This window comes from Panicum virgatum, chromosome 4N, assembly GCF_016808335.1.
Source record: "Panicum virgatum strain AP13 chromosome 4N, P.virgatum_v5, whole genome shotgun sequence".
Lineage (NCBI taxonomy): Eukaryota > Viridiplantae > Streptophyta > Magnoliopsida > Poales > Poaceae > Panicum > Panicum virgatum.
In genome coordinates this window covers 8,434,944-8,457,538 of record NC_053148.1, presented here as the reverse complement: position 1 = coordinate 8,457,538, position 22,595 = coordinate 8,434,944, and the positions used below count along the sequence as shown (strand labels likewise).

General features: G+C 47.8%; 2 protein-coding genes and 2 long non-coding RNA genes across 4 annotated transcripts; 3 read left to right on the top strand and 1 right to left on the bottom strand.

Moving 5' to 3' along the window:
• Window positions 1–9,005: 9,005 nt before the first annotated feature.
• On the top strand, window positions 9,006–12,838 carry LOC120670778 (mechanosensitive ion channel protein 10-like). The gene is made up of 5 exons (XM_039950923.1): window positions 9,006–10,679; window positions 10,768–10,891; window positions 11,311–11,604; window positions 11,696–11,898; window positions 12,096–12,838. The coding sequence occupies exons 1-5, from the start codon at window positions 9,331–9,333 to the stop codon at window positions 12,370–12,372; spliced, it is 2,247 nt and encodes a 748-aa protein (XP_039806857.1). The 5' UTR covers window positions 9,006–9,330; the 3' UTR covers window positions 12,373–12,838.
• A 2,121-nt stretch (window positions 12,839–14,959) lies between these two features.
• LOC120668733 (anthocyanin regulatory C1 protein-like) lies at window positions 14,960–16,126 on the bottom strand. Its single transcript, XM_039948500.1, has 2 exons — window positions 15,845–16,126; window positions 14,960–15,696 (listed from the first exon to the last, which is right to left on the bottom strand). The coding sequence occupies exons 1-2, from the start codon at window positions 15,975–15,977 to the stop codon at window positions 15,035–15,037; spliced, it is 795 nt and encodes a 264-aa protein (XP_039804434.1). The 5' UTR covers window positions 15,978–16,126; the 3' UTR covers window positions 14,960–15,034.
• Window positions 16,127–20,201: 4,075 nt separating this feature from the next.
• Window positions 20,202–20,929, top strand: LOC120670753. Its single transcript, XR_005673347.1, has 3 exons — window positions 20,202–20,425; window positions 20,523–20,665; window positions 20,769–20,929. It is a non-coding gene; the product is annotated as an uncharacterized LOC120670753 (long non-coding RNA).
• Window positions 20,930–20,945: 16 nt separating this feature from the next.
• Window positions 20,946–21,677, top strand: LOC120670755. Its single transcript, XR_005673348.1, has 3 exons — window positions 20,946–21,110; window positions 21,181–21,245; window positions 21,347–21,677. It is a non-coding gene; the product is annotated as an uncharacterized LOC120670755 (long non-coding RNA).
• The last annotated feature ends 918 nt before the right edge of the window (window positions 21,678–22,595 follow it).

The following is a 22,595-nucleotide window of genomic DNA, read 5'->3' as shown; positions in this document are numbered from 1 at the left end:
GAGCTTCTATTGGCGTTGGTTTCAGGCCCAAACTCATTCTGAGTCGTCAGGAACTGTCCGAGGAAGTTGGCGTCCAGAATCTTTTCCGGTGCTGCGACATCGTAATTTGGCCTTTGGGCCGTGTATCATCATTGAGCCCATTAGGGGCGCATCCAGGGGTGCAGCCACGCCCCTAGCCCCTATATTTCAGTAGACGCCGCCCTCATTAGGGTTCGGGTTTTGCTTAGATTCATTCTGTCAAGAACAGTTGTCGCCATTCATCGGTTTGTGAAACCCCAACTCGTGAGATTAATCATTCATCTGCAGAGTCACTTCATTTGAGATGTGTTTCTTTCGAGTTCTTGCTTGTGTTCTTCATTGCGCTTGCAGGGATTAGCCTTTTTGGCGAGGTCAACCGGGTTGTGACACGGTTGATAACCAGAGGAGTTGTGGTGCTAAGATTGCTGGATTCGGGTCTTAGGATCTGAAGCCGGATCAGTGTGTCTCGCTACAACGAGAGTTATCCAGAACCTGACGTCCCCATCATTTGGTAATCAGAGTTTCAGGTATACCGTCAGGTTCACATCTATCTTTAGTTTCATCAATTTCGCCTTTGTCCCACAGTCCACCAAAAAGCCCTAAAAATTTTTGTGTTCGTGCTGTTTTCCCATCCCATTAGCCCGTTTTGCCGCTGCAATTTTTCTTTTCAGATTGTTTTTTCTGAATTTTGGTCCCTCGCCGTGTCGTTGTGTTTGCCGTGTCTAGATCTTGTTCTAGGATCTTAGTGTCAATTGCCTGCTTGCTGATTTGGTGGTGCATGTATTTTGATGCAAGCGGTAAGTTGTAAAAGAAGTTGGCAAGTTTAGTCATCGTGGAAGAGAAAGAGTCATCTTGTAGTTATGTTCCTAATTTTAGGTGAGTAAAAAAAAGAAAAGGAAAGACTGCTGCGTGGAAAAAAAAGGAAAAGAAAATTTGGCATGTGACGAATGGAATATTAGTTTCCTTGTATCTCTAGTAGTCGCCTGGTCCTTTTTGTGTTCAGATTAGAGAACATGCAGGTGTATCGCCTCAAATTCCTTTGACTGCGATCAAGTTTGAGTTGATCTCTGTATTGCGGCACTTTCTGAGAGAAAAGAGTAAAAGGCAGAGGTGCTGAAAAAAAGTCGCACAAAAAAAGAAGGAAAGAAAAAAGGAATAGAAAAAAAAGCAAGTAAAAAGAAAGAGAAAAAAATTCAGAAGTGCTTGCATCCTTTGAGTCTTGGTGCTGAGTTATATTATTGCTTGCTTGAACTAGGTCCGAGACAAGTTTAGGCTGGCGACATAGACTAGCTTGGGACTAATTTTCAGCTTTGCAATTTCTGAATTGAATTATTGCTATTCCTTGCTACCATATTTTAAGCCTCCCAAGCTCCACATATATACTTCAGATTGGTACAGAAAAAGGATCCTTGCAATCTTGGTACCCTCTTCTCACAGGTTTTCACCATCCACCGGTTGTACCATCCCACTGCTTGTGTTGGTAAGAACTTGGTAAGAACTTGGTAAGACGCGTGTGAGGGTGTGATTCCACCAACAAACCCACCTATTTTATAGGGTCTTTTTGTTTCACTAACCATGCCGGACGACAAGCCTGTTTTGTCTAGTGAATTGCAGGCCATGAAGGACGAACTCAAGGAGTTTTTCGCTAAGGAGATAAACAAGGTGGCGCAAGACGTCCAAGGGCCCAATCATACAATTGAGGGTGTGAACAAACGCCTCTCTACACTGACCGACAGGGTTCAACATCTTGAAGTCAACCCTTCCAAGAACAAAGACGACGATGATGACTGGCTAGAGGACGATGATGAAATCATTTTTGGGTCTGATGGCAAGCCTGATATGGCTAAGACTCGTGCGGAGAAGGTCCGTCGTCAACGTCTTCGCAAGAATAAAACAGGTATGGGAGGAACCAAACATCGGCGCACTACAGGTAATGATGATCCTTATGCCAAAGTCAAATTTAACATACCTTCTTTCCATGGTCGTTATGATGCAGAGGAATACTTAGATTGGGAGATGACTGTTGAACAAAAATTTGCTTCCCATCTTGTTCCTGACCAACATAGGGTTAGACAAGCCACTAGTGAATTTAAAGATTTTGCTATAATCTGGTGGCAAGAATGTGCTCAATTAAATATACAACCTGATTCATGGGACGCGCTTAAGATAGCAATGCGTGATCGTTTTGTTCCTGCATCTTATAAGTGTGATATGTGTAAGAAATTACAACGTTTAGATCAGGGTGATATGTCTGTTCAGGAGTATTATGCAGAGCTTCAAAAGGGCATGGTTCGATGTGGTGTAGTTGAGGATGCTGAGGATAAAGTGTGTCGCTTTTATGGTGGTTTGAAACGTGAAATTCAGGACATTGTTGACTATAAATCTTTTACTACCACCAACCAGTTGTTCCAGCTTGCTATGCTTGCAGAAAAAGAATTGCAGGGACGACAACAACAGCAGCAACCACCTCAGAGCAGGAGCACCTCCAACAGATCCTACATGCCCAAGTCTTTTACTCCCAAAGGTGCTTCCACGGCGGTGTCACTAGCTCCAGCGACCACGCCCGCCGATGGTAAGCCTCGTGTGCAGGAACCGACCAAGAGTGCCTCACCAACAGCGCGCTCTTCCTCTGGCATTCAGTGCCATCGCTGTCAGGGCTTTGGCCATGTGAATCGAGAATGCCCAAGCAAGCGGACATACATTGCCACTGATGATGGTGGCTACATCAGTACTTCGGATGCTGAGGATGACACTGAGGATGACCCACCTTCTAAAGAGGGTCTTTCATTGAGTACGGGTGATGCGGGCTCTCAGTGGATTTGTATTGTCCACCGTGTCCTCAGTACACAATTGGGATAAGCAGACAAGATGCAACGCCATAATTTGTTCCAGATTTTATTTGTGATCAACGATCGGCGTGCACGTGTCATCATTGATGGAGGCAGCTGCAACAACCTGGTTAGTGCTGTTTTGGTCCAGAAGTTGGGTTTGGCCACTCGCCCTCATAAACATCCTTACCATGTTCAGTGGCTAAACGACTCGGGTAAGGTTAAGGTAAATCAAACTGCACAGGTGCATTTTTCTCTTGGTCCATATTCTAATTATGCAGATTGTGATGTGGTACCCATGGACGCATGTTCGCTTTTGTTGGGTCGTCCATGGGAATTTGATAATGATGCTGTCCACCATGGTAGAAGTAACACATACACACTTATGTATAAGGGCTAGAAAATCACTTTGCACCCAATGACCCCTGCTGAAATTGTACAAGCTGATAAAGAATGACTTGCTTCACCTGATGTTGCTGCTCCAGTTGCAACCCAGCCCGCTATTAAATTGAAAAATCATAATATACTTGTAACCAAATCTGATCTATATGATATGGATGCTTCTATTGTGTGCTATGCTTTGATATGTAAGGATGCTTTATTTCCTATTAGTGATATAGCTAGCACTTTGCCTCTTGTGGTCGCTGACATTTTGCAGGCGTATGAGGATGTGTTTCCAAATGAGCTCCCACCGGGGTTGCCACCTTTGAGAGGTATTGAGCACCAAATTGATTTGATTCCGGGAGCGTCTTTGCCCAACCGAGCAGCATACAGGACCAATCCCGAGGAGACTAAAGAGATTCAGCGACAAGTCCAAGAGCTTTTGGACCGCAGGTATGTGCATGATAGCCTTAGTCCTTGTTCTGTACCTGTGCTTTTGGTTCCTAAGAAAGATGGTACATGGCGCATGTGTGTAGATTGTAGAGCCATTAACAACATAACTATTCGATACCGTCATCCTATACCTCGGTTAGATGATATGCTTGATGAGTTAAGTGGCGCTATAATTTTTACAAAGATTGATTTGCGTAGTGGATACCACCAGATTCGCATGAAGTTGGGTGATGAATGGAAAACTGCTTTTAAGACAAAATTTTGTTTATATGAGTGGTTAGTGATGCCTTTTGGTTTAACTAATGCACCTAGCACTTTCATGCGTTTGATGAATGAGGTTTTACGTGCTTTCATTGGTAAATTTGTGGTGGTTTATTTTGATGATATCTTGATATATAGCAAGTCACATGAGGAACATTTGGATCATCTACGTGTTGTTTTTTACGCCTTGAGAGCGGCGAGCATGTATGCTAACCCTTGAGAAGTGCATTTTTTGCACCGATCGAGTTGCTTTTCTTGGCTATGTTGTGACTCCTCAGGGCATTGAAGTGGATGGTGCAAAGATTGATGCCATTAGGAGCTGGCCTACCCCTCAGACTATTACACAGGTGCGAAGTTTTCTTGGTCTTGCAGGGTTCTATCGGCGTTTTGTGAGAGATTTCAGCACTATTGCCGCCCCACTACATGAGTTGACGAAGAAAGGTGTTTCTTTCCATTGGGGCCCAGCACAAGATCAAGCTTTTGATACTTTGAAAGAGCGGCTTACTTCGGCGCCTTTGCTGCAACTTCCTGACTTTGGTAAGACTTTTGAGCTTCAATGTGATGCCAGTGGCGTTGGCATTGGTGGCTTGTTGATGCAAGGAGGTAAACATGTTGCTTATTTTAGTGAGAAATTGAATGGACCTACTCTGAATTATTCCACGTATGATAAAGAATTTTATGCTCTTGTTCGTTCTCTAGAGACGTGGCAACATTATTTATGACTTAAGGAATTCATTATTCATTCTGATCATGAATCACTTAAGTACCTTCGCATGCAAAATAAACTGAACCGTAGACATGCCAAGTGGGTTGAATTTATTGAATCTTTTCCATACATCATTAAACACAAGAAAGGGAAAGATAATGTTATTGCTGATGCCTTGTCTCGTCGTTACACCATGTTGTCTCAACTTGATTGTCGCATTTTTGGACTTGAGTCGATTAAGGGACAGTATGAACTTGATGCTGCTTTTAAAGATGTGATCCTGAATTGTAAAGAGGGTCGTGCTTGGAATAAATATGTGCTGAATGATGGGTATTTGTTTAGAGCTAACCGCCTATGCATTCCAGTTGGATCCGTTCGTCTTCTCTTGTTGCATGAAGCACATGGTGGAGGTTTGATGGGCCACTTTGGTGCCACAAAGACGTTGGATGTGTTGGCCAACCATTTTTTTTTTGCCACAGATGAGGCGAGATGTTTAGAGGTTCGTGAGTCGCTGCACTACATGTCAAAAGGCTAAGTCACACTTGAATCCACATGGTTTGTATATGCCTCTTCCTGTTCCTTCTATTCCTTGGGCAGATATTTCTATGGATTTTGTGTTAGGATTGCCTAGGACTAAGAGGGGGAGAGATAGCGTTTTTGTTGTGGTGGATCGGTTTTCTAAAATGGCACATTTTATACCATGTCATAAAAGTGATGATGCTGTTCATATTGCTGACCTCTTTTTCCAAGAGATTGTACGCTTGCATGGTATGCCTTCTACTATTGTTTCAGATCGTGATGCGAAGTTTTTGAGTCACTTCTGGCGTACATTGTGGAACAAGTTGGGTACAAAATTGTTATTTTCTACCACTTGTCATCCGCAAACTGATGGACAAACGGAGGTGGTGAACTGTACCTTGGGGACCATGTTGAGGGCTGTTTTAAAGAAGAATTTGAAGATGTGGGAAGAATGTTTGCCTCATGTGGAGTTTGCATACAATCGGGCAACACATTCTACCACCAAGGTAAGTCCTTTTCAGGTAGTGTATGGTTTTAACCCCCGCGCTCCTATTGATATTTTACCTTTGCCTACTAGTGAGCGAATTCATAGTGAGGCTAAAGAACGTGCTGAGTTTATATTGAAAATACATGAAACCACTAAGCAAAATATTGAAAAGATGACTGAAAAATATAGATTTGCTGGTAGCAAAGGTAAGAAAGAATTAAAGCTTGAATCGGGTGATCTAGTGTGGTTGCACTTGAGAAAAGAACGTTTTCTAGATTTGAGGAAGTCTAAGTTAATGCCAAGAGCTGATGGTCCATTCAAAATACTTGAGAAAATTAATGATAATGCATACAAACTTGAGTTGCCTCCCGAGTTCGGGGTTAGTCCCACCTTTAACATTTCAGATTTGAAGCCTTACTTCGGAGAAGAGGATGTGCTTGAGTCGAGGACGACTCCGATTCAAGAGGGGGAGGATGATGAGGACATCACTCCTATAGATATACAAGAGGTTCATCTGCTGGACATTCAAACCATTCAAGGTCCAATCACAAGAGCTCGCGTGCGACAATTAAATTTAGAGGTGAGCTCGCTCCTAAGCGTTTCTATTAGTAATTGTGAGAATGGTTTGCTACCTAATTTTTACAATGTGATTAGGAACCAAGGAGAGGGCCAGGGAACACATGGAGAGGAGCATGGAGGCGTGGAGGAACAGCAAGGGCCGCCAAGCCACATGGAGGCCCAATAAAATTTAACTTCGAGTCCACCTCGGAGTCCAGGAGCAGCCTGACGTAAATTGAACGCCCAGGCCACATCCGAAGTCCGATTTCAACGATCCACATATGGATGGAAAGCTAATTTCATGGAGCTTCTATTGGCATTGGTTTCAGGCCCAAACTCATTCTGAGTTGTCAGGAATTGTCTGAGGAAGTTGGCATCCAGAATCTGTTCCGGTGCTGCGACATCGTAATTTGGCCTTTGGGCCGTGTATCTTCATTGAGCCCATTAGGGGCATGTCCAGGGGGGAGCCACGCCCCTAACCCCTATATTTCAGTAGCCGCTGCCCTCATTAGGGTTCAGGTTTTGCTTAGATTCATTCTGTCAAGAACAGTTATCGTCGTTCATCGGTTTGTGAAACCCCAACTCGTGAGATTAATCATTCATCTGCAGAGTCACTTCATTTGAGCTGCGTTTCTTTCGAGTTATTGCTTGTGTTCTTCGTTGCGCTTGCAGGGATTAGCCTTCTTGGCGAGGTCAACCGGGTTGTAAAACGGTTGATAACCAGAGGAGTTGTGGTGCTAAGATTGCTGGATTCGGGTCTTAGGATCTGAAGCCGGATCGGTGTGTCTCGCTCCGCCTATAACGAGAGTTATCCAGAACCTGACGGAAGATCGGGAACCCACGTCCCCATCAGCGCGGGTAGGCTGCGATGGCTTGCTTTTCCTGATGCGCCAGCGAATCGATCACCGGCTCTTCAGTTTGAGAAGCTTGGGAGGAGAAGTGGGCTCCTCAGAGGCTGCCGGAGCGGGTTCCTCCTCGCGAAGGTGGAGTGCACCGAGCTGGTCGGTGACGAACTCCAGACTTCCGAATTGGAAGGTCTGGGAAGGCGGGAACGGTAGAGGCGCCCACGATCCGTCGCGGGGGATCGCGGGGAACTCCAGGGAGCCGAAGCGGATCGTCTCGCCCTGGCTCGCCGCCGGGGCGGCGAATGGAGTGATCGAAACCATCCGATCGCCGAAGCAGTGAACACACAAAGTGCTCCCCACGGACGGCGCCAAACTGTCGCTGCTGAGAATGGGCGACTACTAAACTACTCGACTACTCGTTTGTTGTGCGCTTGATCGGATATGGTCTAGCACGCAAAGACTCGAGGATTTAGACTGGTTCGGGCCGGAAATGTCCTACATCCAGTATGGGGGTGGTGTTCTTACTCTATTGCTCTCGAGTCCGGGTGCTCAAAGTTCAGAGGGGAGCTTACCCGCCGTTCATGCAGTATGCTTTCTGGGAGTCGAACCTCTAGGAGTCCAACCCTTTCCTACATGGGGGGGCTTTTCCTTTTATAGTTCAAGGTGGGGCCCCCTGTTTATATAAATCTATCGTACAGTCTTTGTTCCGTCTGGGAGTCCTTCGTCTTCGTCAGTCATCGGGGCCCACTCGGTCGGTCGGGAGTGTGGAGGCTTGAGCCTAGTTGATTTTCTTGGGCAACGGGTTGTCTAAGTGTTGTCCCATCCTTGGTTAGTCGGGGTGGCCTTGCCATTCGGGCGGTCGTTCGGGGGTCGTCTCCTATCCTGTCCGCCCGTACCTATCCCTCTGTCGATAGCGCTGCCGCACGTCCTCCCCTACATAGCTTCTGCCTGAAGGACAGCACGCCTGGTGAGGGAAGTCCTGCCATGGGAAAACTATCATTAAGGTGTGGGTGGCAGTGCTCGTTGACGCCCTCTCCCGTTGTGTCGTGGGGCCTGCACGGCCGGCACTGTTCCCTTGTCAGGGGGTCCTGTGGGCCACGTATGCGCGGCGTGAGGAGAGGAGTGGGCATCGTGGGAGCCTGTATGGGACCAGACTTGATCGGCAGGCCCGTCGTACGGGGCGGCAGTCTTGGAGCGCACGGTTCGGGTCGCTCAGTACGGCGCTGACCCGGGGGCGCTAGGTCGGGAGTCCTCCATGTGTCCCCGGAGGGCCGGCTCTCGGCCGCGTTGGGTGCTGAGTAAAGGCAATCGCCCGTACCGGTTGGTGGGCTGTGCTGCGACGAGCCCAACGGGCTGTTGGGCTGGTGCTGTACGAGACGGGCCCGTTAAGGACCCCGGGTTTACACCCCATTAGGGATGGACGGTGTAAATTCAAAGGTCACGGATCTGGCTGCCCATAATAAATTTACTCCCTCCGTCCCAAAATAAATGCAATTCTAAGACCAAATACATAAACCAATGCTAGGTGTAAAATTATTAAAATATATTTTGTCTTTTGTGGTGAGTGAATGAGTTGTTAGTTGTCTTTTATGAGAATCTTCTGAAAACTGGTTTGTCTTTTGTGTTAGATGGATCAAAATTAACATTTTTTATGGGACAAATGGTGAACTCTAGAATTATATTTATTTTGAGAAGAAGAGAGTACATTGGCAGGACTTTATTTTGAGACGGAGGGAGAATAACTGCGGCCACTGAGTCACTGACTCCACGGATCAGTGACCACTCGCTTTTGAAATTGGGTATCGGAAAGGGGAAAAAAACAATCACCACCTGGCTGGTTTGATTTTGCCTCCCACCCGGCACCCGATGCTGAAGAAGAAAAAAAAAGAAACAGAGCCCGAAGCGTGAAACCCTCCGGTGGCCGCGGCGCGACCGCGCGAGGCCGCCGACAACGGGCACGACCCGGCTGCGTGCCGGACGCCCGCGGGGTGCGTGCGCACCAGGCCGCCGCCACCAGCCCGATCCCCAGAAGCCGAGGGACTTTCTCGCTCAAAGCTTCGAAAAACGGGCCACCGCCCCCATCCGCTCGTCCTCCCGTCCACAGTCCACACCACGCCACCCGGGCAGCTGCACGCCTGCTGCACTGCCCCCCATCACCGCGCCGCCACCGCCGCGCTTCCGAGGTTGCCGCCGTCACCGGCAGAGGCGCCGGAAGCCGCAAAGCCCGCTTTTTCCGGGCCCGCACGCCGCGCCCGTCGTCCGCGGCGCGCGCGCATGGACCCGTCCGCGGCGAAGGGCAATGCGGCGGACCACGTCCTCCTCATCCCGCCCGACCGGCCCCCGACGCCGCCGCGCGCGTCGAGCGGCAGCCAGCAGCCGAACCCCGCCGCCGCGGAGGGCCCCAAGCCCTCGCAGAACCCCGAGAAGCCGCTGCCGCCGGTCTCGAGCCCCGCGCGCCCGCCGCTGCCGCCCGCGCTCCTCCGCCGCCGCTCCTCCATCGGCCGGCCCAAGTCCCGCTTCGCCGAGCCGCCCACGCCGCCGCACCCGGACTCCGCCCACCCCTCCCCCGTCCACCCGGCCGCCGCCACCGCCGCCCCCGCCTCGCAGGCCGCCACCGCCGCCCCCGCCTCGCAGGCCGCCACCCCGACCCACCGCGTCGCCGCGGCGGGCGTCTCCACCCCGCACACCCCCGCGGAGGCCGACGACGACGAGGACCTGTTCCGAAACCGGGACGGCTCCCGCACGCGGGCCGCCGCGGCGCGCTTCCGCCGCCGGGCGCGCATCGGGCTCGAGCTCTCCGTGCTCGTCCTCTTCCTCGCGCTGCTCGTCGTCAGCGTCGTCGTGCGGCCCCTGCGGGGGCGCGTCCTCTGGGGGCTCGAGATCTGGAAGTGGTGCGTCATGGTCACCGCCGTCTTCTCCGGCCACCTCCTCAGCCAGTGGCTCGTCACGCTCATCGTCTTCGGCGTCGAGCGCAACTTCCTGCTGCGCACCAAGGTGCTCTACTTCGTCTTCGGGCTCAAGAAGAGCTTCCAGGTCTGCCTCTGGCTCGGCCTCGTGCTCATCGCCTGGTCGCAGCTCTTCGACCAAGGGGCCGGCCGCTCGCCCAAGACCGCCAGGATCCTCAACAACGTCTCCATGTTCCTCGCCTCCGTCCTCATCGGCTCCGTCATCTGGCTCGTCAAGACCTTCCTTATGAAGTTGATCGCCTCAACGTTCCACCGCAAGACCTTCTTCGATCGGATCCAGGAGAGCGTCTTCCACCAGTACGTGCTGCAGACGCTGTCGGGCCCGCCGCTGATGCAGCTGGCCGAGAATGTGGGCCGGGAGGGAAGTGGGCTTGGGCGGGTCAGCTTCAGCACGGCCAAGGAGGAGAAAGATAAAGGTGTGCCCAAGGTGATTGATGTCGTCAAGCTCAGGAGGATGACCCCGGAGAAGGTGTCAGCATGGACGATGAGAGTGCTCATCACAGCAATCCGAAGTTCTAGGCTGTCAACCATATCTAATACTATCGAGAGCTTTGATGATGTTGATGGCATGTCCAAGGATAAAGAGATAAATAGCGAGTGGGAGGCGAAGGCGGCGGCATATACCATATTCAAGAACGTCGCAAGGCCCGGCTATAAGTGAGGACAGCTTCAATTATTTTTCAGTAGCCATTTCATATCTATATGAATACCTCAACACACACAATCTTTTCAATTGTTTGCATAGGCACATTGAAGAGGTGGATCTGCTGAGATTTCTCACCAAGGAGGAGGTGGACCTGGTGATCCCACTGTTTGAGGGAGCACCAGAGACGGGAAAGATAAAAAAGTCTGCTCTGAAGAATTGGGTGGTAATGTTAATATTGAATGAATGCATTTACCATATCCATTTCCTTCTTATTTCAGAATTTATATGAACATGCTATAGATTGGTTCAAATGTCTTATGTCTTGTATTTTAATTTTGCGCACTGATGCAGTTGTAGTTATGGGTCTCGAGTCCTGTGTAGCAGCTAAAATTTGTATTTGAGTATGCAAACAGCCTAAGTTGCATAGTTTGAGGATTATGATCATCTGCCTTAGTTTTGTGTTTACAAGTCATATTCTTTTTTTTTTGGCCCTTGCAAATTATCTGATTCGTTGAATCAGAAGACACTGGTGAAAATAGCAAAAATATTTTTTTTGTGTAAATATCATCATGGATATAGGCATCAAGTTGATTCATACTGGAAGGATGTCTGTTTGCACTCCTGATCTTGTTGTACTACCAGGTCAAAGCATACCTCGATCGCAAATCACTAGCACATTCTCTGAATGACACAAAAACTGCAGTTATGCAACTTCACAACCTCATCAGTGTTATAGTCGTCATTATAATCATCATCATCACACTACTGTTGATGGGCATTGCGACAACCAAAATCCTTCTTGTCATCTCGTCTCAACTTCTAGTAGTGGGATTCATATTTGGGAATTCCTGCAAGACTGTATTTGAGGCCCTTATATTTGTATTCATCATGCATCCGTTTGATGTTGGTGACCGCTGTGTTGTTGATGGAACACAGGTAACTTCTAGGCCACCCTTTCTGGTACCTGTTTCCATTGATTTCTCATGTTATATTATGTTTCTGACATGAATCTACTATCTGATTATAGATGACTGTTGAAGAAATGAATATATTGACTACTGTTTTCTTGAAGAATGACAATGAGAAAGTATATTATCCAAACTCTGTACTGTCCACAAAGGCAATCAGCAACTTTTACCGAAGCCCTAACATGTATGACACAGTTGATTTTGCTATTGATGTCTCGACTTCAATTGAGAGCATTGGAACTCTGAAGTCCAAAATCAAAGGGTAAGTTCTGTCACTTAATCTGAACTGTCATAGTCCATATTTCAACTTCGGAGGCTGTAGTTCATCATAATAGATATTCAAATCTGCATGTGTTGTGTACAAAGAATCTGAATGCAATCGCATGTTCATGTGAATAGGTTTCGTATCCAGGTTTCGTATCCATGCTATCAATTGTGACTGGTTCCTTCTACTCTCAGGTACTTGGAGAGCAAACCAACACACTGGCACCCTGTCCACACGGTAAACCTGCAGGACATCCTTGATGTGAACAAGATCAACATGTCTCTGTCCGTCCAGCACACAATGAACTTCCAAAACATCAGGGAGAAGAACCTCAGGAGGTCCGAGCTTGTCATGGAGCTAAAGAGAATATTCGAGGAGATGTCCATCCGGTACCACCTTCTTCCTCAGAAAGTTGAGCTCACCTATGTCGGCCCAAACCCATTGCCCATGGCTGTTGCTCATACAAGATAGAAGATCGGGAGCTGTTATACTGACAACTGATGACCGATTTCATGGTCTCATGGGGTCTGACAATGGTCACCAAGTTCCTGGGCTGATGGGATCAGAACCGAGGAGCCCCCCGATACACCACTTGCGTAAGTTCTGAGTTCTGACAAAGCAGGGATAATTATCTGTGTACTCTGTACTCAAGTTCTTCAAACTATGTGCTTGTTGGACAGATTGGGGGTGCAAATTAGTGACTCTTTGGTTCAAAATTTTATACTAATTTTCTAAAATGAGATCTGATTTTGGAGTAGTATAAAATTTTGAACTAAAGAGGGTTGGAGGTACACCTAAGGATCACTAATTGACACCTCTAGAACAGATCATGCTATAATTTGTGCTAGATAACGAATCTGTAAAAGCTGTGAATGTGTGGTGCTGGTGATCGATGATTTGGGCCTGGCTCTATTCGGCCCACAGTTTTTCTGGGCAACAGTGCAGAGAATATGAACAATCGCCACGGACAGTGATTGTCTTCGTGTGTAGCTAGCTGCATGCATGCTGGCCTTTTCTCCAAGCCTTGGATTGCTTGCTGTCCTGGACCGGTTCTTGCTTTTTGCAGCGTCTGAGATAGACAGAAAGGTTAGACAGTGGAAAACGTCCATTTGATGAACAGAGTCTCCAAGATGGAATGGTTACCAAAATTTGGTCGCACTTATAGACTTATAGTATTGGCATGGATTTTGCCGGTATTATCGAGGTTGCCAGAAATTTTGGTTCTACATTTATCCAAGTCCAAAAGTCGTCAATAAATTGTTTATACTGGTTTCTTGGCTCACTGTATGTCTCATTTTTCGTATATCATTTGTATGTATGATTTTTTTTCTCAGAAAGCTAGGCCTGAATAATTCCCGTTGAAAATTACGTAGCGCAGATGGAGCAGTCCCGTGCAACGGTGTCGTCACGTTCGATGTTTGACACCTACTTACGAGACGTGGACATCGCCAGATCGGACCAATGCTGCACGGCTAAGCTGCTTGCACATAAGCGCTCAGCTTTCTGATGGAACAGAAAAGGTAGGTTTATACTGATGGAAAGCTGGACCTTGCAACCGGCAAGCGTCCAACGGGCATCCACGTAGGCAAATAAAGGCTAGGAGACGTAACCGGTGGACCCTCACTGTTTCTTTCCACGGGAAGATGCATCCACGTGCTTTTATTTATTGCTTTATTTCGTCGCTCTTGTGAGCAAATTGCGTGAGCGCTCCTTGAATTTTGCACATTATTTGCTCAGCACCCGGTAGGAGAGCCAATGCTCCAACTTTTTTTTTGTGACTGCTAATGCTCCAACTTGATGTGGTTTCAGATTGAAAAAAACATTCCTTTAGGAATTCCTTTTTTATTTTGGAAAGGCAATAGGATCCACTTTGGTCTTGGAGAATGGAGAGCACCATTCACCACATTCTCCGGTCCCGACAAACACTGTCAAACGCAATAACTCCTCTGTTTCACATGCATGTGGATTTGAAGCAAGATGTTTCGGAGCGTGGAAATTGAGGCCCTGTTTTGGAACCAAATTTTTTTCGGAAGTCCCTATCACATCAAAAGGAATTTTAATATTTTATAATATTAAATAAAATATGTTTATAAATGTTTTTTGACAGCTGAATGTTTTTTCGCGAGACGAATCTAATGGGTCTAATTAATTTATAATTTACTACAGTGATGCAAAATAAAATTTATTGTAACTAGATAACGCTCAATATATATTTTAGCATATGTATTAGAATATTTAATTGATGAAAAAGAGTATGAGATACATAATTATAATTCTTGAACTCATTCTTATATTCATTTTAATTAGCCCGTGCGAAAGCATGGGTTGATAGGCTAGTGGCTATTATAATTAGAGTTGTTAGATTGATGGCTAGATATTTCTGATTTTTGTGAGAATTTATAGAATTTCTCTACTTTTTTAGAGTGTCCACCTAGGATTCTTGGTGGCTTCATGTGGAGACTAAAAAAGGAGCCTCCAATTAGTAATAGTAAGATAAGATGATGGCTAGATGTTTCTGATTTTTGTAAGAATTTATAAAATTTCTCTATTTTTTTTAGAGTGTCCACCTAGAATCTTATGTTGCTTTATGTGGAGATTTAAAGTAGCCTCTAGTTAGTAAAGATATACACGTGTGCATGAAGCATCGTGGGTGCGTACTTTGGATATACGTGTTTGAACTATATTTCCAAAAACAAAGTGATTACGAATGCAAGAGGGTACGCTCACCGACAAGTACATCAAGAGGTCGGATTATCCTGGCCTCGTTTGGTTCGCGCTGTGCTATTCCATTTTACAAAATAATCTTCTATGCATGAAGTAGTAAATAACGTCAATTTGCAAAACCTTTTTAGGGATGAGTGTAACTTTTCGCGGCGAATCTAATGACGGTAATTAATCAATAATTTGCTACAGTGATGCTACAGTAACTATTCTCTAGTCGCGCGGTCAAAGGTCGCATTAGATTCTTCAGGGTCACTGGCGCGGGGTTCTGAAGTTGATTTTGTAAGCTGGCTTTGTTTGACATCGTAATAAACGGTCAAAGTGTCATTATTCACTAGCACTAGCACGCTACAAACCAAACGGAGTTACTGTATACAGCACATAGCTACAGGGTAGACCTACGTATCGCTCTCTACGCCAGATGCTCGTCGGTCACCTGGCACATGACCCACTCGTCGTCGTTCTCGAGGAACGACTCCAGGACCCTCACGTCGTCCATCCAGTCGCCGCTGCCGGAGAAGCACGGCTGCTCGTCGACGCCCGCCGCGAAGGTCGACGCCGCCGAGCTGCTGCAGTCGTCCGGTCCTTCTCCTGGCCCTCCTGCTCCTCCCCCGGTCGTTGGCGTCTCGCCCGCGGGCGGCGTGTCCTGGTCCGAGTGGAAGAATAACAGGCTGCCGGCCCTGCACCGCACGGCCTTGGGCGCCCTCACGGCCGTCTCGGCGGCGGCGGAGCCAGCCGAGTCGGGGCCCGCGCGAGGAGCGGCGGCGGCGCCCTTCTGGCCGGTCTCGCAGCTGCCGGCGCCCGACGCCGCCGGGGCGTCCGGCTTGCCGGCGACGACGGCCCTGCTGCCGCCGGCGCCGACCCTCCGGCCGAGCGTGCTGTTCCAGTAGTTCTTGATTTCATTGTCTGTTCGGCCCGGCAGCCTGGCTGCGATCAGAGACCACCTGTTGCCGAGGAGCTTGTGGAGGCGGACGATGAGGTCCTCCTCGTCGTCGGAGATGTTGCCGCGCTTGATGTTCGGCCGGAGGTAGTTGAGCCACCGCAGCCGGCAGCTCTTGCCGCACCGGCGCAGACCTGCATGCATCACACACGCATGTACAAACACTAGCTCCATCAGCAGAGATCAGCTTACACGACGATTCAGTAGATCAGCGATGAAGTTTCGCATACACTACAAGTGAACTCAAGATATCTTCGGTAGCTAGCTAGCTAGAATTTTTACCGGCTTTTTGGGGGACCTCCCTCCATTTGCCTTCGCCGTGGGCCTTGACGTAGGCGGCCAAGATGCCATCTTCCTTGCTCGTCCACGCCCCTCTCTTCATCCCTTCCTTGGCGCAGCACGCCCTCCTCCCCATCTCGCTCTCTGCCGCCCCTCTCCCTCTCCCTGATCCGTGGATCGATCAGTGTGCTGCTCTAGCTAGCTCGTCTAGCTCCGTCGTCGTCGGCGTATTTAAGCACACGCGACGTGGCCGGTCGACCTCTGTGTGGCACTGGCACTACGCGGCCGAGCTGAAGCCCTGCACTGCTTGCAGGCTCGATTCGAGTAAGTGGCAAGTTGCTAGGTCGCCCGGCTCCAAACTGGTGCACGCTGCGGCGAAGCCGGCCGGGTGATTAGCAAATGGGCGTCGTGGTCGTCTTTTGGTGGCAAACGTTTTTGCATGCGAGTAATTGAGAGCTGGACCAGTGTCTTATGTGTGGTGGCCCAGGGTGTCATTTCATTTTTTTTTCCAAAACAAAATATGCAGTTCTTTATAATATGGGTAAAAATTTGTGCAGTTTAATTTTGTGAAATTAGTTTAAAAAGTGTGTCATTGTACAGTGATTTTGATCATACGCTAGCTTGTACTATTCCAAAATCTAGGTGTACAAACCTAACCTTTGTTCTTCACCTAGTAATTTTTACCACTCTTAGGGCAACTCCAACCAAACTCTCAAATCTAATCCCCTACTTTACCATATAAGAGTCTCTCATCCACATTTTAACTCTCTATTTCCCCGTGCACTCCAACCAATCTCTCATTTGCCTCCCTACTTCTCTCACACACTTTTATTTTATCTATATCTTGTAACTAACAAGATAGCTATTTTATATGTAAATGGTACTATTTGTGATAAGTTGTTCATACATAGTTGCACGAATTAAATGAGCATGATTTTAAAAAATATATAATAAGAAAACACAAAAGTAATTTATTGATGAGATGAATTGTATATAAAAATAACAACAGCTAGCGGCAAGCTCGCATCCAACTGATCTCTCTCTCGTCTCGTCTTCTAGTATTTTCTCTCCCTCCTTGTCTCTCTCTCACACTCCGGCAAGCATCCACCGACGCCAAGCTAGCTTGGGTAGGAGAGACTGGGGCGGAGCCCCTGCAGAGGCGCAAGCAGCTGCTGGGGGCAGGAGGAAGCGCTTGTCCGCCTGGGGAGCAACGACGCGGGTGCTGTTGCTGCTGGGCTCTGTGGAATATTGTCGGCAACGCAGTGGCTGCCTCGATTGGGAGGTTTCCGATCCATGGCGCGAGTAGCGGCAGTTGGTGGCGCGGCCGGATGAGAGCTCGAGTAGGAGCTCCTACATCTAGGAGTTCGGGTGGGTGGATGAGAGTTTAGATGAGAGTCGGGGTTTGGGTGAGGGATTGGTTGGAGATGGTTTTTGACGTTTGGACTCTCAAAAATAGGATAGGGGTGTGAATAAGGGGTTGGTTGGAGTTGCCCTTATTTATGCAGTATATATGCACTCTTATGTTGTATGTCCATCTATGCCAGACTTGCCAGTGCAATACATATATGATGCTAGAGCTACCTAGCACGTGAAACAGTACTATTAGTCTACTATATATCTTCGTTTTTTAAATATATATACACAAAACAATGTATGACATATAGGACAAGCTATTTGTTACTTTTGAACTAATTAGCTTGTCCTAAACGGTGTATATTTAAATACAGAGGGAGTAGCTTTGAGACCTTTTAAGTGTTCCAATGGATCTACACATGTAGAATGGGGGAAGACTGCTAAGTTTTTTTTTAAGGACAACAAAGACTGCTACTGGCATCAGCACCCTACTAAATTCCAAATGTGGTGTGCTGACTCCGAAATAACCGGACAAAGAAGCATCAACGTGGACGATGATTTTACCGCAACAATGGCAGTTTTTCCAACGCAATCAGGTAGGCGTACATGTAGATGACCAAGATGACGATGAGAAGCTAGCTGCAAGTTATTGCGCCGACACCGACGCGGAGCAATGAGCACGGTGATGGTGTGCAGAACAGCATCTGACCCCTAGCGTCCGCAGTAGTCAGGGCGGAGGCAGAATGGTGATTTTTTTATTATTAAGAAGGGCTAATTATATAAATTTATATAAAAATTTAATCAAAATTTAAATTTGTAGTGTAAATTTGGGGATGGGGCCGGCCCCTGCCCGCGCCCTGTCTCCGCCCCGCCAGTAGTCGGCGATTTGGTTTTTTAATCGATGAACACTAGCGCACAGTGCCGAGCTAGCGACTCTCTCTGCGCTAGCGCGCACGCTTCCCGATGCCGTCTCCTCTCTCTCAGCACGCTCACCCACGCCCCCGCCGCACTGTGCCGAGCTCGTTTGAGCCAGCGACGTCGCTAGCACTGGCTAGGACCCTAATGGGATCAAGCAAACATCTTGCAGCAGCCAAAGAGAGCATTCATATAGCGATAGTAGATGTAAAGCTGCACTGTGAAAGATGCCTGCCAGGTTTTTTTTATAAAAAGATGCCTGACAGGGGCTGCAAATACACAAACAATAATATGGGCGTGTTGAACTAGCTAGCAGGATGAAACAGAAACATAACTGCTATTGCCATTATGTTAGACGTCAAGATGTCTGAAGAACAGTATCAAGCATCATTTTTCATCAGGCGCCAGAATTGGATTGTGTATATGCCAACACATTTGTTTTGCATATCAAGCATACTAAGAACACGTTTAGTTCCCAAAATATTTTGGATAATTTTTTTTGAAATTTTTACAACACTAATTAGGAGTATTAAATATAGACTAATTATAAAACTAATTATACGATGGACGGAAAATCACGAGGCAAATCTATTAAGCCTAATTAATCTATCATTAGAGACCGTTTACTGTAGCACGACATTGTCTAATCATTACATAATTAAATTCATTAGATTCGTCTTGATTTTGCCCTGGGGTTATTAAATGGATTTTATCAATTATTCACATTTAATATTTCTAATTAGTGATCAAATGTTCGAAGTTAAAGCATTTTCTCTTTTATTTAATATGTCGCTGCGTCCGTACATTTCGTCTTCATACACAGACTTCCTGATGCTAGCATGTTGGTAACTGGTCCTCTACATATTCCTTTTTAAAAAAATAAAAAAGTGGTCCTCCACATATGGCATACCATCAGTCCATCACCCATCAAAGTCTTACTTAAATGGGCAAACCCACTCGCATAGCGCCATTGCAGCCTTCTCCATCGCAGCATTTCGTTCTGCTCCCCCTGTTGGGCGTTGGCTACAACTGGAGCCACGTTTGGTGGCCGGAAAAATAGCTCGAGGCTCCGAGCCGGCTCGAGCTGGGTGTGGCTCGGTTCGGCTCGAAGAGGCTCGCGAGCCTGAACGAGCCCGAGCCGAACCCAGTTTCTGGCTCGGCAAAATAGCGAGCCGAGCCGAGCCAAGCCAGCTCGCTGCGGCTCGCGAGCTGCTCGCGAGCTGGGCCAACCACCGGCCGAGAGGCCCAAGCAGCAAGCGCCCAGCGGCCCAGCGCGTTAGCTTGTTAGTCTGTTAGAGCATCTCCAACAGCCTCTTTATCCCATCTTCTATCTGTAAAAAAAGAGAAGGAGATGGAAAATGGGACAAAAACTCCTTTCCAACGGCTTCTCCATCCGCCCCCCTTCTCTATCTCGTTTTGCATATGGGCGTCGCCATCCTCCAAAGATGGAGGACTGCTCCCGTTCGGCAAATGCCCGACAATCGCGAATCCTCTCCCCCCGCGCACGACTCCGGGCCTCCTCCACCGCGCCGCCGGGCTCCTCCCCGCCGGGCCGCCGCCGAGGCTCCTCCCCACCGCTGAGCTCCTCCCCGCCGGGCCGCCGCCGAGCTCCTCCCCGCCGGGCCGCCGCCGAAGCACCTCCCCACCGCCGAGCTCCTCCCTGCTAGGCCGCCGCCGAAGCACCTCCCCGCCGGGCCGTGCGTGAAGCTGCTCCCAGCTGCTCCCGCTCGGACCCCTCAGCCGCCCCCTCCGTGCGGCACCAAAGCAAGGGAGGCGGCGGGCTGCGTGGAGGCGCAGGACGTTGGGTGGCTGGGAGGCAGGGCGCAGGGCGGCGGGGCCGCGGCGGCGCCGGCGCCGGCGGGCTTCGTCCTCCATGGTCGTGGCTCCGGTATGGAGATGGTGACGGAGCGGGCCCACTTGTCAGTGGGTCAGCGGGAGGAGGGGATGGAATGGAGGAGTGGGGGATGGATAAGCTGTTGGAATCGACTTCAATTTGGAGGGTGAATCTTGGCTAAATGGTTATGTAAATGTGATTATAGAGGATGGAATTTACATAAACTGTTGGAGATGCTCTTAGGGACTTAGGGTTCCATCGCACACCTCCACTCCTGCTCTCTGCCTCCATCGCCGCCTGCCCCCTGCATCCACCACCCGCTCGCTCCAGGCAAAGGGCCGCCGCCGCCAGCGCTCTGGTCCCTCCCAATTTGCGAGTTTTCGGAGGTGGGCGCCCGCGTAGCTCGTCCGTGCTAACATCCTCTCCCTCGGTGGCTGCCTGCTGCAAGTCTGCAATTACTTTCTCAAAATTACTTTCTCAAGGTCAGTCCCCGCCTGCAGCAACTGACTTCTTTGACCGTCATTTAGTCCTTAGCTTCTAGCGATGAGTTCATTTGTTTGTTCCTTCATGCCTGCACAGACTTCCCGTGGTGGCCGCAGGGCCGCAGCGCATCAAACCGACGAAGGCTATACAGGTAGGCCGCATATGTGGAGCCGCACCCCAGTAGGCAAGACAGGCGAGTCGTCATATCATGCTACTTGCTTATTTTCATCTGATATGTGGTATGTTACTTGCTTATTTTCATCTGATATGTAATATGCTACTTGCTTATTTTTTTTCTAGATTTACTACTGCTAATTGATGGAATCTGCTATGCAAGGGAAGAGTAATGAAAGTGAGGGGACTGATTCAGAGAGTAATTCATTTGACAAGAACGATGAGATGTCTGAGGATGAGTTGATAGTGCTAGGTGGGAGAGGTGCTGCTGAATCTTATGGTGGAAGTGGAAAAGGAGGCAAGAAAAGGCGCAGGGGGGTGAAGAAGAAGGTTAAGGTGAAGGGGAAGGGGGCAGCAGGAACAAATACAAAGTTTGGGATGTCTTTGATAATGTGACTATGCCAGATCCGAATGAGAAGGGAAAAATGTTATCAAAGGCAAAGTGCAAATACTGTAAGAAGATGTATGCTTACATACAAGGGTGCACATGATGGAACCCGTAGATATGTGGTATGTTATTCTTTAACTATTTGTTCTAGTTGGTTTCTTTTTTTACTTTAATTACTCTTTCTATTTTCAGGAAGAAGATGAGGAGGATGACATTGAGAATATTTCATTTCCAAAAAGCTTTGTAGAGAGTAACTAGTAAGATGTGATTTTCATCTATTATTACAATAGTGTTACGAAATACTAATATTCTACTATTCTGAAATTTTTATGTCTATTCTCTATTGCATGTTTTCTAGGCTGAAGAGTGGAGACATCAGGACATAGAGCTGGACTTCGCTCTTGCTTGCTGGATGGTGCCTGGGCGCCTGGCTGCCTGCTTTTGTGGAATGCTTGGAGCTGGACTTGGCTGTTGCTTGCTGGATGGTACCCGGCTACCTGCTTTTGTGGAATGCTTTTCCAGTAGAATGCTTTTGTGGGTTGTGGCTGCTGCCTCGAAATGTGTTGCCTCTGAAGTTTTTATCTGTAGATGAGTAGACAAATGTTTAGCTCATTAGTTGTTTTTTATCTTGCGGTCTTGCCTGTGTACTGAAGTATAAACCATATGCAAAGACTATGTCTGCATGAATATGCTACAGCAGTGCGTCGGCTCGCGAGCCTTGAACGAGCCGAGCCCACCGACTTTCCCAGCTCGCAAAATGACCGAGCGGAGCTTGGCTCGGCTCGCTAACCCACCAAGCCACACCGAGCCGAGCCGAGCTCGGCTCGGCTTGTTTCCAGCCCTCTGCAGGGCGCTCCAGCCATCAGCAATTCAGCATTCATTCCGGCCTGGTGTTTTGTACCACGATTCCGCAATCGCTTAGAGCGGCTTTATTTAGTTGTACTGTGTAAAGTTTTTAAAAAGACATATTTCTACATTTGAAGTACTAAACATAGACTAATCACAAAATAAATTACAGAACTCGTCTGTAAATCGTGAGACGAATCTAATAAGCCTAATTAATCTGTCATTAGAGGTTGTTCACTGTAGTATTACTGTATCAATTTAGTGTCTAATTACGGTTTAATTAGGTTTATTAGATTCGTCTCGCGATTTACAGACAAACTGTGCAATGTGTTTTTTTATTTCGTCTAGATTTAAGTCTTTATGCAAGTGCCGGAAATTTTTTTTGGAATTTTGAACTTTGCAACTAAACAAGGAGCAGATCTCTCTCATCTCTCCTCCCAAAACTATTGGTCCGATCGATCCTCTGAGGCTGCACGTCGGCTGCGAGTTTCCTTCATCGAACCAATCGCACCCGAAACAGGTAAGGAACGTGTACCATTCCGGGAGGGAATGCGGAATATCCTCTTCATTCTTAAATAAATGCAATTTTAGAATCGAGCACGCAAATCAATGTTAGATGTAAAATTATAAAAATAGTTTTTTTTGTCAATTGTGATGAGTGAATAGTGTTAGTTGTCTTTTGGGAGAATCTTTCGGAAATTATCTTATCGTTTGTAGTAGTTGGGTCAAAATTAACATTCTTGTAAGAAAAATATTCAATT